This window comes from Chelmon rostratus, chromosome 1, assembly GCF_017976325.1.
Source record: "Chelmon rostratus isolate fCheRos1 chromosome 1, fCheRos1.pri, whole genome shotgun sequence".
NCBI classification, from domain to species: Eukaryota; Metazoa; Chordata; class Actinopteri; order Chaetodontiformes; family Chaetodontidae; genus Chelmon; species Chelmon rostratus.
The window spans coordinates 12,999,698-13,017,630 of NC_055658.1; the positions used below are offsets into that span (position 1 = coordinate 12,999,698).

Consider the following 17,933-nt stretch of genomic DNA (forward strand, 5'->3'; position numbering starts at 1 on the left):
TGATGAGAAAATTCATGAATTGAAACGCATCATTTACTCAACAGATAATCTGTCAAATGGCAAATCACAATTTTCTATAAACCGTCATAACGATTTATTTTCAAAGCCTGGAGCATCCAGTACTGGGGACTGTACCTGTTTGAGGAGCTTTGGCAAGAAACACAAACTTGTTTTTTTTATATTTCAACAACTCCCACGTGGTGCATATAAACACACATTCTCACACATGCATCCCTGCTGAGAGCTGCTTGTTGTTCAGTTACAGTGCGCCAGTGGCCCTCCAAAGCTTTTGCACAGCTGTACGCCATATGCATCAAACAAAGCCAAGTCCAACTGTACACCCTTCGTCTCGAGCTCTTAATCTGAATATCCCTCAGCTCACTCTTAGATTGCAAGTATTTCTCCCCTCTCCCTCCCGCCCTGCTCTCGGGCTTAAGGGGCAATATGGGCTGAATGCTGTGTGTTTGGCAGATGTTCGGTGACACTCATTTGTGTCTGCGTACTTGAAGCGAGTGCGTGTGCACGTGTGTGTGAGTGCTTGTGTTTTCAAGCCATCTGGACAGTTTAAATGGGAGTGTTGATATTAATCTGTTTAGCTGGATGGCAATAGCCACGCATTCGGATGGAAATCACTCTTTATCGTCCTGGGGATCAAAGGCGAATAAATGCAACGCGGCAGCATGAAGATGATATGTGTTTCTGTGTGTGTGCTCGTACTTATCATTGCACATGTTTGTGCATGTCTGTTATACTCGTACACATCCCTTGCTCTAATATCTGACAAATCAGAGGAACAGCTGGCGGGACGTGGGCCCTGCCTCAGCCTGAGCCCCCCTCCCCCTCCTCCACCGGGCCCCGCCTGCTGCGTGTGAGCCACAGGTCGGGAGGCGGAGGTGTGCGGATTACAGTGGGATTGCACGTTCGGCTCCAACCCCTCGTCCCACCACCGCCCACCTCCCCTCACCCCGCTCAGGATGTGCTCTGTGTTATGGTCAGCACATCACCATCTGGACACATCCCTGACATATGGACAGCTGCTGGGAGCCCGCAGGTCAGGCAGTCCGACAGAGCGAGAGGGAGGGAGAGAGAGCGAGTGAGCGAGAGAGGTGAGGAAGTGCGAGATGAAGGCAGAACGGGGAAGAAAAGGAAATGGCAGTTAATTTGCTCTTGTGTCATCTTTTTAGCTGGATGAATAAAGTAGAGCACTCAGGAGAAATGTGGGACAATTGCACACCACAGCTCACTGTTGGTCTTTAGGTTGTGCTGAGGACATCTACTGTACTTACTTTACGCCATCTCTCTCTTCTCTGGCTCTCTCTCTCTTTTCCTACTCTGCATTTATCTCACCCCTCCCTCCCAGAGCTGTCCTGGCATCAGGGCTGTCCAGACTTCCGCCTCCCACACAGAGGATTTATAAGTTCCCCTTGTCGCTTGGCATTCTGAAATACCTTGAAATAATTCATATATGCTGGCCGTGAGAGAGTCTGCCAATGTATGTGTGCCTCTGAAGGACCTGTGTATGTGTTTGCTTGCGTTTAATGTAGAGCTGCTACCTGTCAGGGGTCCTCCTCTTGCCATGCTCATTCATCTCCAGCATGATCTCGGAGGAGTCGAGCGGCGAGCTGGCATTGGCATCCAGGAGAAGCTGCTCGTGTTGGGCCAGATACTGAGCTGGAGTCTGCTTGGCCAACCTGGCACAGTGGAGCAACTCTCTCTGCAGCAGGGGCAGGTTTGCCTTCAGTGGTAAAAAAACAAAACAAAAAACAAACAAACAAGGAAGTCAGACATCTCTGCATTAATAAAGACATACGTTGCTGTAGGGAGGATATAGATTCATAGAACTGATGTAAATGTAGAGAGGAGGGTCAAGTGGACAAGAGGTGAGATTGAAACTTGTGAGGGAACAGCAGATAGATGGGGTGAGAGTGAAATAATGCCAGATTAGGGGGCGAAAAAAAGAAAGTGATAGATGAAGAGACGGGATGAGATAAGACAGGTCCCTTGACACCTTCCTCTGCCATGTGTCTCTCTCTCTCCGGGGCGTGCTGATGTGTATATAGTGTGTGCGCGTGTGTGTGTCAGTGCTGTCAAATAGCTCTCTCAGACCTGTCTGGTTGATATAACACAGCCATTGCTGCAATGTCCCAGATGTGGAGGATCATCGCACACCAGGAGGTCTGACACACTCACACACACCACTTTTAACGGACATTCACAAGCACGCCCCACCATTTCCTACATGGTTTACAAGTAAAAATACGCCTACAGGTTTCCAATCCTGACAAGGTTTCCCTCCCTGTTTGGAGGCAGACTAACACTAACACAAAGTCCTCAATACTGGCCATATGGACAGCAGCAGAGAGCTTTGAACTTGTCAACTGAAGACATCAGGCTTGATTTAGCTCTCATAAAATCTGTGCACCAGTACATACCTTCAGGAAGGGAATGACGAACGGCCTCAGAGGGAAGTTGGTGGCCTCGTGAAGTTTGGAGTGAAACTCTTCGATGGTGAGAGTGGAGTTCTGCCCGAGAGAGGGGAGTTAGACAAAGTGTGGACACAAGAGTCTCTAACAAAAGTCCCCAAAGATTTATTTTTTATCTTGCCCGCGCAAGATCCATATCTTATGCAAACAAGATAATATGTTGTGCCCAGAAGTTATTATCTTTTGTGCACAAGATAAAAAAAATATTAGCTTTTGGGACTGTATGTAAAATTCCCTGCAACACAATAATTAACTGGATGCTATTATCAGATAATATGAAGACACAAAGTTAGAGGAAAGAGAAATCATTGAATGAATGAATGGATGTACAGTAGTGTTATTGGAAAGAGTCATCAACATAAGTCCACATGAACATAATGAGAACTTACCACCAGCCCCAGCACAAGGCTGCGCACTCTCTCTCCAATCTCAGGCGATATGTCGTTGCCAAACTGCTGCAGCGTGGTCAGGAAGCGCTTCAGCTTGCAGAGCTGCCGGGCACCGCAAGCCGGCGGGAGCTGCTGGTTGGAAAGCGAGGCCGTTGAGGACATGGCTGGCCCATTACTGAAGCCGTTAGGAGTGGACGGAGCACCGTTCAGCGATGTAGGAGAGTGGCTGCTCCCATTCAGCACTGCAGATAAACAGACAGAAGGAAGAGACAACGTGAATTGGGTCAGTAGTTTTTGAGGACCCTGGGGGAGGGGGGCATCTGACAGATCAGGGGGTGTGATGAGGGCAGAAGCACTTAAATCCTGGCGACTGAGGAGTGTGTGGTTAAGATTAAACACGAGTAACGCAAACATTGCACTCAAATTTGACTCAACTTTGACAGTATATGATGCACCAAGCGACTCCCGTGGCACAATTTTCAGTCAGGTTGACCAAGAGCTGCGAGTGTGTGTTTGTGTGTGTGTGTGTCTGCAGTAACTTCAGCTGTCTCACAAGTGGTACCATTTGACCCACCTCCCCCTCTATCTCCCCCTGTATCAGTCTATTCCACCCGGCTCCTCACCCTCTCCCCCTCGCTCACTAGGACACAACTATAAGAGGAACTTGTTAAAGAGGTGCCAAAAATAGTCCCGAGGCCTGTGTTACTTTTATTCCAATAGCAGGTGTGTAGCTAAATCTGGCCCTACACATGTCCACCAGCTGAAAGTAGATTTGCAGCTTTAAGGTTCAGAATAGACACAGCATTCAGACACATATATGATCACTGGCATATTCTTCATAATGAAGGTATAAACAAACTTGCAAATACACAGTAGCTCACTCACACACACACACACACACACGTTTGACCTTTCCCCAGTTTTTAATATTTTCAGATTACACAAAATGAATGCAGAGTACGTCGTCAGTCTCAGATATGATGTCAGTGTCAAAATAAAATTCCTTTATGAAAAGCTCATCTGTTTTTCTTTTTCTTGTATCTTGCGAGGGTGTCATTTTTTATTTTTTTTTTTACATTTTTGTGCATTATATCTGTGTTTAAATAACAAATAATAACAAAATGCCACATAGTTTCCTCTCAGGTTAAACATATAATGTTTTTTTTATGAAATGTCTGCACCTGTAATTAAATGAGTGTATTTCATTATAACAGCATATGCAAACACTTGCAATACATTACACAATGCATCAACTGCTCACATCTATGTTAATATAGTGCACGGTCCCTATAAAATAATATACTAATACTAATACTTTGTACTCATAATTGAAAACGAGGCTCTATAAACAGTTTATTTGTTCAATAGCCTAGTTTCTGTGGTTCATCTCAGGCATGCTTGTTGCTCGGCCGAGGGCCTGAACACATATGGACTGACCCATGTGATCCCAACAGGCAACACTTGTGTTCTGGTTTTAGAGAGAGGGAGAGGTGCGAGGAGAGAGCTACACTGCAGACCGCCAGCCACAACAGGTGAAACAACATGGCCTGTCATTGCTATATAGGGAAGAAAGTAGTCTACACACCGCATCCCACCCCAACCAGCTGGTAAACAACACAGGCACACATGCATACACAATGCCACAGCCGCACTCACACATGCGCTCAAAGACACTTGTCCCGCTTGCAAGGGCATTCTGTTCAAAATACACACACACACACACACACACACACACACACACACACACACACACACCCATAGACGCTTGCAGATACACACACCTGACACACAAGTGACTTCAACACTTGTTAACCAGAACAGGGAAGAAACACATATTTGGAATTTCTCTCCCTTTACACAAGCATATAAAGGGTTCACAACATTTGGCCTACGAGGGACAAATGACTGCGTAGTCCACTGCAGATGGCTTCTGAGGTACTACAGAAGTGTATCAATTTGTCAAATTTACTGCAGAATGGATGGATGAATAGTTTTATTTTCATGTTTAGCAGGTCTTAACAACGCACTGAAATACTGTTGTGACAGTATGAGCTTTCTGTAATCTACACTTTCACTTTGGAATCGCAGTTTTAAGAATCTTTCGAGCATTTTTGCTTTTATTTGACAGTGGACAGGAAACAAACAGAGAGAGAGAGCAACAGGGAATGACACGCAACAAAGGTCCCTGACCGGAGTCAAACTGAGGACACCGGGATCATGGTATATGAAGCATCTTAACCTCAAGGCCACCGGTTGCCCCAATTTAGTACAGTTTTAACCCGGATGCCAAAATGGCATTTGACCCACAAATAATGCTTGCGTCTGTGGGCATCAGTTCACATAACTATGCCCAACTTCTCCAATGCTTCATGGAAATGGACAGAATTAGGGCTGTTCCAGCGATGGGTCGCTGGTCCAGCACGCCTACCAGCTCACTGTTTTTCTTACACCTGTCTGCTTAACATCCTGCTGACACGACTCTTCAGCACAAAATGATCATCTTCAAGTGAAAAAAACCCATATGTCTCAAAGCATGCAAGCGAAACAACTGTGGCTCATGTTCATGGTAAAGGTTTTGAACTATAGCCGATGTACCTTCACTCTATAGAGTTTACTTTAAGTGTCAAAAATAGATGGAGCTTACTTGATTTACTGGTAGTTGGGGTGAATGAAGCATTGCGATTGGTTGCTTGGCTGACAGCCGGGGGTGGAGGAGGCATGGTGGGTGGGGTGGACCTGGGCTGGGTTTTCACATCCGCAGGTGAATCTGGCATTGTTCCAACCTTCTGCACTCTGCTACCTGCAATATGACAGGAGGAAAAGAAAAAGAAAAACAGACACAGACATCAAGATGGAGCTCCAGCATGAAAAATAAAAATTCATACTTTCAAAGTGGAGACAGCTGGTTGAGGAGGAGAGCACTGGTATTTTCACCTGGGAGACATCGATTGTTTCCTTAAACCTACAGCCGCATAAAAAGAACCAAAACAAATCAATGCAGGGAGTGGAAATGAATCCAAACTTGTATTGTGTCTCTCTTGGAGATTCGTGGGCCTGGGAGACATACAGTAACACCTGCTCACTCGCTCAGCTGCTGCTGACTGAGAGCCCCCCTCCCGTCCTTTCTCCTCCCTCTTTCTCCTTCACGCACACACACACTCCATGTAGCTCTGACATCCCAATCAGTGCCCCTCCACTGTAACCTCCAACCCCCTGACACACACACACACACACACACACACAGAGATTCACATGCACACACTCCTCACTCCTCCCCGCCTGTCCCCTCTCGTCCCTGAGTTCAGACAGCCGCCTTGACAGCCAGTGACAAGTGCAGCTGGATCTGCTGCTGTCCATCACCATGGACTGGCTTTCAGAGGAGCTTCGTCCTGCTACCAGGAGCCTCGCTGTCCTCTGCCAGAGACCCTGCCAGGACCAAACAAGGCAAGGCCAGGCTCTGTGGTGTGAAGGGGATGGATGGTACAGCAAGGGACATGAGAAGAAAACATGACACTGGGTGGATGTTCCACAGCCATGACCGTGTGTCAGGACTGTTGCCTTAGGTGCTGTATTTGTCATACATACAATGTGTCTTTTAGAAAATAAAAAAAACACTGCCATGCCCAAAACTTTATGCACCAAATCAGACTATATATATATATATATATATATATATATATATATATATACTGTATAAACAAGCAGGTATTATTCAGTGAGCTGAGAGTCTTTCTGTCTGTGTGTTTGTCTGTCGGTGCAGCTGCTGGAACCAGATCTTTCTGCAATGTAAACCTGAGCTGAGAGGTGTGATGATTTTTGCAGCCTGTGAGGATATAGCTTTAGAGTATGTGTACATGTGTACAACTGGCACAGAGCACAATAAACGTGCACTGTGCAACGAAAAACAATGAAATCAATATGCAATGTTTATATGTTTGTACAGAAATGTGCGTCTTTCTGCACTAGTACTACACACCGCTATTAAGTGCAGTAAACATATGCATTCATAATGAAAGCGTAAAGAGAGCAGGCCCTCTTCTATGCTCTAGCAAAGCAGACGTAAACTGCATTGTAGACTTAATGTGGCATTCATTGATTCCCAGTAACTCTCTCCTCTCTGTTTTTCTTTTCCTCGCTTCTAGCCGACTCTTAATGGATTAAAAGAGAGATGGAGGCAGAAATTAAGCCTATCTGTTCTCTCAAACACGGAACCCAAACATAAGCCAATCAAAAGTGTTATTACAACTCCTCATGTACTGTATACAGAGGAGAGGTGCTGCCAGAGTGGCCCTGCCATGGCACTGGGTTTCTGCAAATGACACATGGAAAGGGGTTATTAGTAAGTGATTAACCCTTGTTAAAATAACAAATATAGCCAAAGATCACAGCGAATGCACCTTGGCACTGTTGGGACACCTCCTTTACAGCTGTAAATGTATTTTAGTCAAGAAACTAACATATCAAATTGCTTTCAAATAATGTGCTTTTCATTCCAGCCGACTATGAATCCAGTGTTTTCCTCCACAGAACTCCTGCCTCAGTTGGCCTCGGTCCGTGGCGTTAGCCCATTTCTGAGAGCTCATGTAGATGAGTTCAACAGCTGGTGTCTGTATTTAAAGAGTGCCGCTCTGGAGTGTGCTGCACGAGGGCCATTGACACAGTGATCCTCAAGAACACGAGGGGCACTCCGCTGTTTGCCCCATGCGAGACGCTCTAAACACAAACACACAAGGTTGTGGATGGAGGCAGACGGGGATGGCTGGTATAAATAGATGCAGCCATTCTCTCCTGAAGAACCCTAAACACACAAACAAGCGCTCTGTGCTGCCGAATCGGTCGGCTGCTTCCTGCAGGGAGGCGGCCATATGTTTCAGTAAACAACTTCTTTGATCAAATTTAGTGTGCCACTGTATGCAGTATATATGCAGTATGATACATTTGTCCCCAATTGTATACTAATCGTCTGAAGCTACGTTCAAATGAACAACAGCTGGACACACGTGATCAAAAGATCAGGTGGGAGAAGGGAAATCAAAATGCTTTTCTGTGTTTACAACACAGCTATTTTTGTCACTTCCTCGAGAGGAGAGGAGAGGAGAGGAGAGGAGAGGAGAGGAGAGGAGAGGAGAGGAGAGGAGAGGAGGAGGATAAGTGGAGCGTCCTGTCTGTGTCTGCTCCCACTGTGGGATTATAGACAGCTGTTTAATCTGACCAGCTACAGGCACAGGGCACACACATACACACCAGGTTCTGAATTTCACTTTTAATACATTAGGAAGTCTGCAAGGTCTGCCACCCCATCTGTGGCCATTTGTGCTCCCATTGTGTTTTGTGCTGAAGGACAAAACGCTCAAACGGGGAAAAGCAGAAAGAGGAAGAGGCAGAAGGGAAGCCAGGTAAAACAGAGGTGTGGTTAAGGCCCAGGGCTGGACTGTGCTCACGCTCCTGGCTGCATAGCTGCACAGGTTTTTATCTGGCTCCCTGAGAGGAGCCACTTTGTGATCAATACAGCTGAGAATAGATCTGCTCAGGATATACGTTGCTGTTTGTCCCAAACACTCACTATTGAACATCATGCTGAAAATAAAACACTACGATACAATCATTACCTACCTCTCTGTCGCTGCTGTGTCTGTCTCTGTTTCTCTGACTCTCTGAACAGCTGTACGTCTGCACATTTGACGTAATTGGGGCTTAAAGATTGCTCACCAAAGAAACAGTTTGCAGTCTGAGTTCTAAAAATGTTCTCTGCCTTTTACTCTTCCCTTGTGCCATGATGAAACAAGATGAAAAACAATTCACTGTGAGGCGTACAAAACCACAGATCATGCACTGTACTGCACTCTCTCTCTCTCTCTCTCTCTCTCTCTCTCACACACACACACACACACACACACACGCAGTGCACAGTGCTTCTTCAAACTTTCTAAAGCCATTTTGGGGTTTCATTTTAGATTTAATGACATATGCCTTCACTATAGCCCTTAAAAAGAAACACATACTCATACACAAATAAATACTATCATGTAATGACATGCCATTAGAATGCCATTCAGATGCATTTTGGTCTCATTTCACATTGGCTGTATGTTAACTGAATGCATGCATATGAGCATGTGTGTGTTCGTGCTTCCACTGGAAATACAGCTGCAACTTATTAGCTTTAGCTAACCACTGCACAACAGTCCCCTTTAAATCCCCCCTGTATATTCAATCTCTCGTGCTCCACAGAGTCTCTCAGCAGTGACCACATAGCCTTAAAACTCTCCCTCTGTCTCTTGCTCCTTACATCCCTCCCTCCCTCTCCCTCCCTCCCACTGTAATTCCCCCAGTCTCCAGGAATGCTGTTGTTTTTAATTTCTCCCAGCTGCTCTGGCTGGCTGCCCGGCCGCCTGCCTTCCCACATCTGTTCCCTATCAGGCCGCTGAGGAGTCCACACAAACAGAGCCTGAGCCCCAGGCCCCCAGCCTCCCACCAGGCCTTTATATCAAAACATAGGGATTGTAGCCCTGTGCCCTGGACCTAAGACTTAGGGGTGCAGCACCTATATCTCCCTCCACTCTCACAGTACCTGCTCAAATGCCATTAAAAAGACAACAACTGTTGACATCAGTAGCACAAGGCTAATATGTCATCTCCCTGTGACCTAGAGCAATCCACAAAAAGTGCTTTCTGTGTGCCTTGTTATCAGTGGGAAGTCTGAACTATGTCACAGGTAAGATGGGGTGTGGGTGTGTGCGTGTGTGTATCTTTGTGTGTCAGCACTTGGGCTGCTTCTGCAGACAGATCCCAGACTCCACTTCATCTTGAGCTGATTTAGAGTTCAGAGGCTTTAAAGCCCTCACTAATGACAGGGTGGGAGACAGGCCTGTACAGTGTACAACGCACGCACACACACACACACACACACACACGCAAATAGATACACAGATGTATGCACACATGCTCACACGTTTGCTGGATGCATATGCTCACGCTGCGGACACAAACACATATTTTCCCCTATGTTACTTGAGAATCCCTGTGATAGTACACATGCAGTGCCGGCTGAGTAAACACGCTGTACAAAAAAAAACAAACTGGGGGTGGGGGGTGGAGGGGTTCTCCTTAATAAGCACTAACAAAAGCCCTCCTGTCTTTGATCATTTTACCAAGAGCAAATCAATGACAAGTCACCACTTTTTCCAAGTCAAAAGCTTCAAACACTTTCTTTAAAATGGGTAAACTGGCAAGAAACACAAGGATAACTTGAAGACAGGCAGGGAGTGAGGATGGATTGAAGGCAATTTATCCAGAGCCAGAGGTGTTAAGGGTAGAGGAGTTGTACTTCTGTCTCTCTGAGCTGCAGGGATCCTGTCATACAGTGCTTATATCTGTGAAAGCTGTTATTGATGTAATTGTATTGAAGTTCTAGCGACCATCTGTTCTCCTCTGGGAGGGCCTGGCTCCTCTCGTCGGCAGTGAAGTGGTTATGTGCAGCATATCACTGCTGCCGACGTGCTCGCAGAGAAAAAACTTCCTTTTCAGATTTTCCCAACGGCTGCTAATAAAATCCAGATGCTAGACTGGAGCTGTTTCTGCTTCGCTCCCTCACCGTTCCCTCCTCCTTCTCTATCTTCTGTCCTTCTACATCTCTTCTCTTAGTCTCCCCTCATTCTCCTCCTCCTTTCCCCCTGTCCCTCTCTATTGCTAATCATTTATTTTACTCTTTTCATCTACCTCTCCCCTTTTCGCTCCCTCCCTCCTCCCCCCGGATCCATCCATCCTCGCTTCCTTTCTACTCTCCAGCCACTAACCCAGAGCCATTCCTAAATAAAGGAAAGTATTTGTGACATTCGGCCGATGCAGCTGTGCCAAGAACAACTCCCTGGCTGGCCAGACACATCTGGAGTGTGTTAGGATTGCACTGGGCACCGGTACCAACACTGGCTATCCCACCACATGTATATACACAGAAAATGGTCACAAATACTTGACCATGAGAGTCATATACAAACTACACAGCATACATTTTCACAATAACTACCTTGTTGTTTTCACATTGAAAACTGTAATTCTTGCTGCTCGCCAGGCAGCCCGGCAGCTGTATGCACAAATTCTCTGTTGTGCTTGTTTCTGCATTGAACTTCCTCAGCAGCAACAGAGGGATATAGAGTTTATACTCATAATTGTGCAAGTACATGACTATTTGCATGTATTCTGTGTATGCATGTGAACTACATTGGAGTGCATGCATGTGCGTTGTGCTCCTGTGTGTATCTGTATCTGCATGTGTGTGTTTGTGTTTGTGTGTGGCTCCAGGGTCTCTGTGTGAGAGGAGTTGAACACCTGAACATCAATAACTGTCATGTGGGCCACCTGGGACCCCACAGCCAGCTTGCACCATGGGCACACAGCCATCACCAGCACAGCTGCCACAGTGAGAGAGAGAAAGCGTGAGGGGAGGGAGATGTGGGGGAGGAAGTAGGAGACAAGGAGACACACACACACACGGCTATATGAGGAGAGGCGACTGTGCATATACATCTGGGAATGGGTCAGAGAGACAGAGAGGCAGACAGAGCTGAGCAGAGAGGAGGATTTACATGAAGCTCCTGCTCTGCATGATAACTCTCCTTTGTTCCCTCTCCTCGACATCTTCTTTTCCTCGTCCTGTCAGCCGTGCGCCTAATTTTGCCAGCTGAGAGCTCTGCCTCAGGCTGCCACATTTCAACATCAGATCAGACTTTCTTTCGTCATTCTGCTCTCAGATGAGCTCAGTTAGTGGGCTCCATCAGACGTGACACAATTCATTTTAATATCCAGCACACTGTTGTATAAAAAGGGCTCCACAAGACTAAAACTTTGCCTGTGTTTTCAAAACCTGACCTGACTAAACCCAGCTGATATTGCCAAACTTGGAGCACTTGAAAGTATGGTTTTGTTTTATTTAATCTATTCAGCCATCTATCCATCTATTAGCTCAGCATGTAATGCAATGCATCAGCTGTCTATGTCCTTCTTCTCACTGAAGATTGCGTGTTTTCTTGGCATGCATGGATGCATGATTGGCACAGCAAGCATGAGAAAGATTAATTTAATCAATTCCATTTGTGAACAATCAAACTGTTTGGTTTTAGAGTTCCTCTCCCTGACCTGAACACAACAGGCTTCGCTAAAGTATCTGGTAGCAGAACTTTAGTATCAAAACCAAACAATATCTCTAGTACGTAAATAAATTTCATTGGGAAATCACAAGAAATTGCTACTTTTGATTGTCGTAAGTGTCTGGCATTGACTGCTTTACTCAATAACCAATAATGATCAATACGTCGTAAATACATATTTAAATATTTGTCCCTCTGTCAGAGGATGTTCACAATGAGTGCACTTACATAAATAAGCTCCCCGACCAAACACCTGCAGCCTCACCCAGCACCAATTAGCTCATCAGGCTTTTAATTACTCTGTTAATTGCATACAGGCAGCATGAAGGGCAGCCTGGGAATAGGGCAAGGGAGGCCTCCTGAGGACCAAGTCTGACAAGCCTGACAAACAAAGAGGAGGTTTTCTCCCAACAGCAGCCACAACAGAGCAGCTCTGGAGGCTGGGAGGAGAAGCCAAACAGGAGACAATAGCTCCAAGTGCCTCATCAGCAGCGCTGCAGCACCAAGTGATATCACTTCCTGTTCTGATCAGTCAGGCCGAGACTGTGAACGGAGCGATGAGAGAGGCTGGGGAAAGCAGAGACACGGAGGAGGAGAAGAAGCTGAGGGGAGAGAGGAGCGGGGCCATGTCCAGAGATTTATGCGTACATCTGTGAGTGGCTACACTACATCTGGATTAGTTCATAGTGGTCATAGGAGGAAAGGAGGTGGGGGAGGGGAGGGGTTGTGGTTGGAGGGGTGGGTGAGAGGAGCAAGCGTGGGAATGTCCCACTGTTAAGTTTAGGGCATGTGGGCTTACTGCATTTGTGGGAGAGTTAGGCTGGAGTCTCCACAGAGTGACCTGTCTGTCAAAGAGCTCTGCGATAACACAAACATCCTCTTAACTGGACGCACACACATGCAAGCAGGACCGCGAGGCAGCTGACACAAGAAAGGCAACGCAGGCATGAAAACTTCTGTGTTTCTTTTCGCCTCATGTTATTTGGCGTTCAATCTCCATCCATAGCAAATGTCTGTATCTATTGATCTTTTCAGTGTATCAGTCTGGCCGCCTGTCTGTCTCCCCGTCGCAGCAGATGTCCTCCCTCCATTTCTTCCAGGAGCAGTGTTTGAGGAGGTGTATCCAGGAAACAGTGGCCGGCGCTCACTTCCTGTGTGACAGGTGTGCGATGGAGGCCTGACAGCTGCTGTCCTGCTCTCTCTTTCCCTCTCTGTATTCCGCTCTCCTCTTTCTCCCTCTTTCCAGCCAGCTGCAGCAGAGAGCAGCTCTGTTTGTTCTTACGTCACCGCTGCTGCCTGCTGATTTATGGAGCACAAAAGACTTAGATTTGACCCTGGCAACACACACACACACACACACACACACACACCACGGCAACTGCAGCATCTCTGTCCTTCCTCCTCCTAAACCCCGGCTCTTTACATGTGAGTGCGTTTTAAACGGAATGTGTGAATTGTGGCTGCCTATTTTTCTCCACGTCTCTCCCTCTTATGCTTTGTGCACCGTTAGAAACCTGACACTGAGCTGTCACTTACAGCTGAGATAGGAAAACAAACAGCAGATTAGTCATTCTCCCGCTTGATGTCATGTATTTCATTTCATTCTGTGTTAAATGTCTGCTCTGTCACTATGGAGCTGTCACCGCTGACAAAACTGTCTGTAGCCTGAACTGCTCCCCAGCCAGCCAGCGCTCTCATGCCTCTTCATTTGGCCCGCAGGCACAGTAACAATAGCTCCTGACATTAGCCAGGCATGGGTAGGGTGTTCAGTATTATCCTGCAGGACCCCATACGTTTCACACGTACACACAAATTGACACACGCACACACAAACCACTGGGAAGCAGAATGTGGCAGAGGGGGAGGGCGTTCATGTGACAGGTTAGAGAGAAGCTTTGACAGTTTCTCCATTTAGCCTACAGCCAGCTCACGCTGGAAGCTGCTGAAATAAATACCAGCTACTCCTCTGGGACGCGAGCCGACTACAGGACGCCGTCACAAAAACAGAGCGAGCGGCGGAAAGAAGGAGGGCGACTGCAGCGCCAATAGCATGCTTATTATGTGAGCTAATTGGCTAATTAAGATGACCCGCTGTCAGGTCGTGGTCAAAGGAAGTGGACAGCAAACAGTGCCGAGAGTATAAAGGAACTGTGCTTCTGTGAATCATAAGAAGTTTGAGGAAGTTATTAGAACAAGTCAGTGTATAAACATTTTTATTCATTCCTCAGTTTACTGCATTAATATTTCTACCAATTAAAATGTCAGTGATAGTTCTATATTTCAGACAGGAAACTTAGGGCTAAAGTACTAAGTTTCTGAGCTGAACATTGTGTTTTTGATGGCAGTTTAACTGATCCCTGTTCATCTGGTGCATTTTGTTTGACTATCATGATATATATTTGCTTGTGTGATTAGATCTTGTAATGTCAGGGACTGAATGATCAAAGCTCAAAACGATGTTTTTTCTGACTTCATCAGCATCCTGTGTCCATCCTCTTAAAATATCTGCTGGTAACAACAGCGCTGCATTTAGAAACGTACTCTCACGTGATCAGGAGGTCCGTAACGAGCATGTGGTTGATGCTCCAGTTTTCAGAGAGCTATCCTGTGAAAGGCTCACAGTCCACAGTCTGAAGAATAATCACAACACCCGTTTATGTGGAAGCCTACAGAACCACGTAGAAACCTCTCCATAAATGATAACTCTCAGAGGTCAGAGCACATCGCTAATGGGGTGATCTCTCTCTGAGGTAGTACTTGAAAGACGGAGTGGAAACCATCAAACACACCCCCTACACCCTGCTGGGGCTCCTGGTGACTTTAAATGCCAGCCGATAACTCACTCGTCAAAGTGGCTGCTGCTCTTTGACACATCAATAAGATCTCTAGCCTTCCACTCTCTGAGAAGCTAAAATGTCCATTTCCTATAGTGCAAATACTTCTATACTTTATTTGAATTTTATCTGGGTTTGTTTGCATGTGTGTGTGCGTGTGTCTGTACGTCTCTCTGTGTGTAGAGAGAGAGCGACAGAGAGGCAGAGGAAGGAAGGCTGGAGCCGAGATTAAGGTCTGTACAACTAACTGGTAACACAACGGCACTCAATGGCTCAGCCTCCCATTTGAAGAGAGACGGAACCATCTGTGTGGCACAGGATCTGTTTCCAGGAGATAACGGCTTTTTTAATTTCACAAATACTGTACATGGAGAGGGAGCGAATGCGAGAGACGTGCCTTCCTTCCCAATCTCTGCATGCATGCTCCTCCGTTGCAGCACTTCCTCAGACGTCCAGAGAGGACCGCTTTGGAGTGGAGACCTTAATAACTTCAGTCAGTGTTCCTTTGTGCTTGTTTACTCCCTGCCTGTGATAAAGGCCGAGGCGTGGGGCAGAAGGAAAGGGAGGGATTCATTATATCAGGTAGCGGTGGCGATATGAACTTCCCATTTTCTCTGTTGGCCTGTCCATTTGGCTTGATTAAAACAGAGCTCAGCGCTACTGCAGATTAGTCCAGCTGTTTCCTGTGTCTGACTCTGATCTGAACACACTTCCTACCACAAAGTAGCTGTGGTGGGAGGTGAGAAGGTGCTGCCAGGAGAATGGGACAAGGAAGAGAAGAAGGTCAGCAGAAGGTCAGAGGTCAGCGGGCAAGTGAGGAAGTAAAAGGTGAGGAGGGAGAGCAGGAGGTGAAATAGGCACTAGACAAGGAAGGGAGGAGGAGGAAGGTTTTTTTTTTTCGGTGAAGCTGCCAGCAATTCAGCTATAGGTATGGTACACAGGAAATCATCAATGTTGTGACATTTGTTTACAACTGCATTCATGGTTGAGCATTTCTGTGAAATGGAAACACGCCTCCCTTTTGAAATGCATAATTGAGGATGCAATTTGTCAGTAGCTGCATATGCTGAGGTAATTTTAGTAAAATGAGGAGTCAATTCAACAAATAATTTCCAGAAATGCTCAGCCATAAATGTCACAGATAAGGAGCGTTTCACCTGCTCTGCATGCATGGAAATCAAGAGAAAAGAAACCTGATAATTCAAGTGCACGCAAAACAGTGTTATGACTAACTAGCAGTGAAGAAATGGGGAGTATGTGCGCGTTTTTGTGTAACTATATGTTAGTATTGAGAGTGGGAGAGGATGTGTGCACATGTTGGGGAGCGAAAGAGAGAAAGAGTGATATTTCACACACACACATTTGGGGTTTTACTTGGCCTCCACCCTCTGCTCTGCTCCCACGCTATGGCGTCAGCAGGCCAGCCATCCAGCGAGTGTGTTTCTCATTCCATCAAGATGTTGGGAAGCTGTTCGCTTCTCCGCTCTAGTCTCTGACATTCTCCATCTCCCCTGAGAGGCTGGGCAGCCTTGTCACAGTAATGTCAAACACATGTGGAACAGACCAGGGCAGAGCAGACCAATGTGCACACACACACACACACAGGGCAGGAGGCGGCCAGAACCACACTGGTCTTTCCCACTCTGTATTAGGGTAAACAGCAGGGATACCATAGAGATGCAGCGCCGGGAACGTCACTTCATCACTCCTGAAGTCACTCACTTGCCCCCATATTAACACAAAAATGGATAGATTTACACACTGATCTCATTAAACTCCCTTAAACTGTACAGTCAGTGCCCTATGTTTCTGCTGCAAAAGACAGATGTTACTTTGTCATCCTGAAAACAGAAACACCAAAGACCTACAAAGTCAAAAAAAACCCTACAACTACAACCCTTCACTTTCTCCTCGTTAAAAACCATCCCAATTTAGTGGTCTGCTGTTTCTTGCTTCTATCATGAACACACACTCGCAGGGCGGCAATGGCAAGAACACTCACATTACCAACAATTATGGCTTCCTCAGTTCCCGCAGTTTTTCATCCCTCTGGAGCTATTTGTTCTCCGCGACACAAACTAAACAGAGGGCCTACTTTCCTCTCTCATTCTGAAACTATCTTTATCTATCGGAGGCTGATGTTCTCACCCGGGAGTCAAGGCCGTGCGACTGCCTGCAATCAGTTAATCTGAGAAACATAGTCCCCTATTCTTCGAGACAACTTGGAGCGAAGAAGCAAACACAACTCTTAGAATTGATCCCTGAAACATATTTGCACGTGTAAAAAGGCGAGAAGAAAAATGATCGCTACACACAAATCACCTTGTTCTGAGTCATTCGGTGCACTGTTCATATAAGAATAGAGTGTTATTAGAGGAGGAAATTGGGTTCACTCCTAAATATGATATATACACAGAGTCTGTATTTAGGACGGCAGAACCATGAGGAAGTCGCTCACACACAAACATAAAAATAAATAGGCCACACACACACACACACAGTGTTGTTGTTGTGTTACTATAAACACCCTGATGTAAAAGATATGCTATACAGCAACTGCTTCTAATTTGAGGCCCCTAAGTGTTTGCCAGTGAATTAGAAGGGTCATAAAAAGAAGAAAATCTGCTTCACTGAAGTGTCTATTTTTTCTCTAATATTTATCTTTTTCTTTTTCCTGTTTAGTTTTACCTCTTAAACCTCTTTGGTTCAGTAGTTCACCACTAACATATGACGAGGAGTCGCGGGTAGATGCTGCTCCTTTTCACGTGATATCAGAAGAAACGCTACATAAATCTGTTTGTCGAGTTTCAGGACGGCCACACGTACACAGCCACGAACGCACCCAGGCCTGATGTCTTTGGCTTGTGTCGACCGCTTGGCTCGCCTTGTTTGTGATGGCCCAGGTGTCTGTGTTGTGCTGACCACCTGACCGGCTCGCTGTGCGCTCGCAGCTCCCGCCCACCCGAGGCCATCTGCTCCACTCATTAATTAGGAGACAGCCAGTTTCACCTGCACTGCCCGCATTTAGATTACAATAATTACCACACGCACAGAAAGCACACTCAACAAGCCCACACACTC

The 17,933-nt window shown here is 46.2% G+C and overlaps 1 protein-coding gene across 6 annotated transcripts in view; it reads right to left on the reverse strand.

The window, feature by feature from the left end:
- Positions 1–17,933, reverse strand: part of cbfa2t3 (CBFA2/RUNX1 partner transcriptional co-repressor 3) — a 40,391-nt gene that overhangs the window by 11,748 nt on the left and 10,710 nt on the right. For all 6 annotated transcript variants that reach the window (XM_041955288.1, XM_041955209.1, XM_041955125.1 and 3 more), the window contains exons 2-5: positions 5,517–5,672; positions 2,873–3,114; positions 2,433–2,522; positions 1,554–1,735 (exon numbers count right to left, since the gene is read on the reverse strand). In XM_041955288.1, the coding sequence (XP_041811222.1) occupies positions 1,554–1,735; positions 2,433–2,522; positions 2,873–3,114; positions 5,517–5,672 (670 nt within the window). The remainder of the gene's footprint in view (positions 1–1,553; positions 1,736–2,432; positions 2,523–2,872; positions 3,115–5,516; positions 5,673–17,933) is intronic.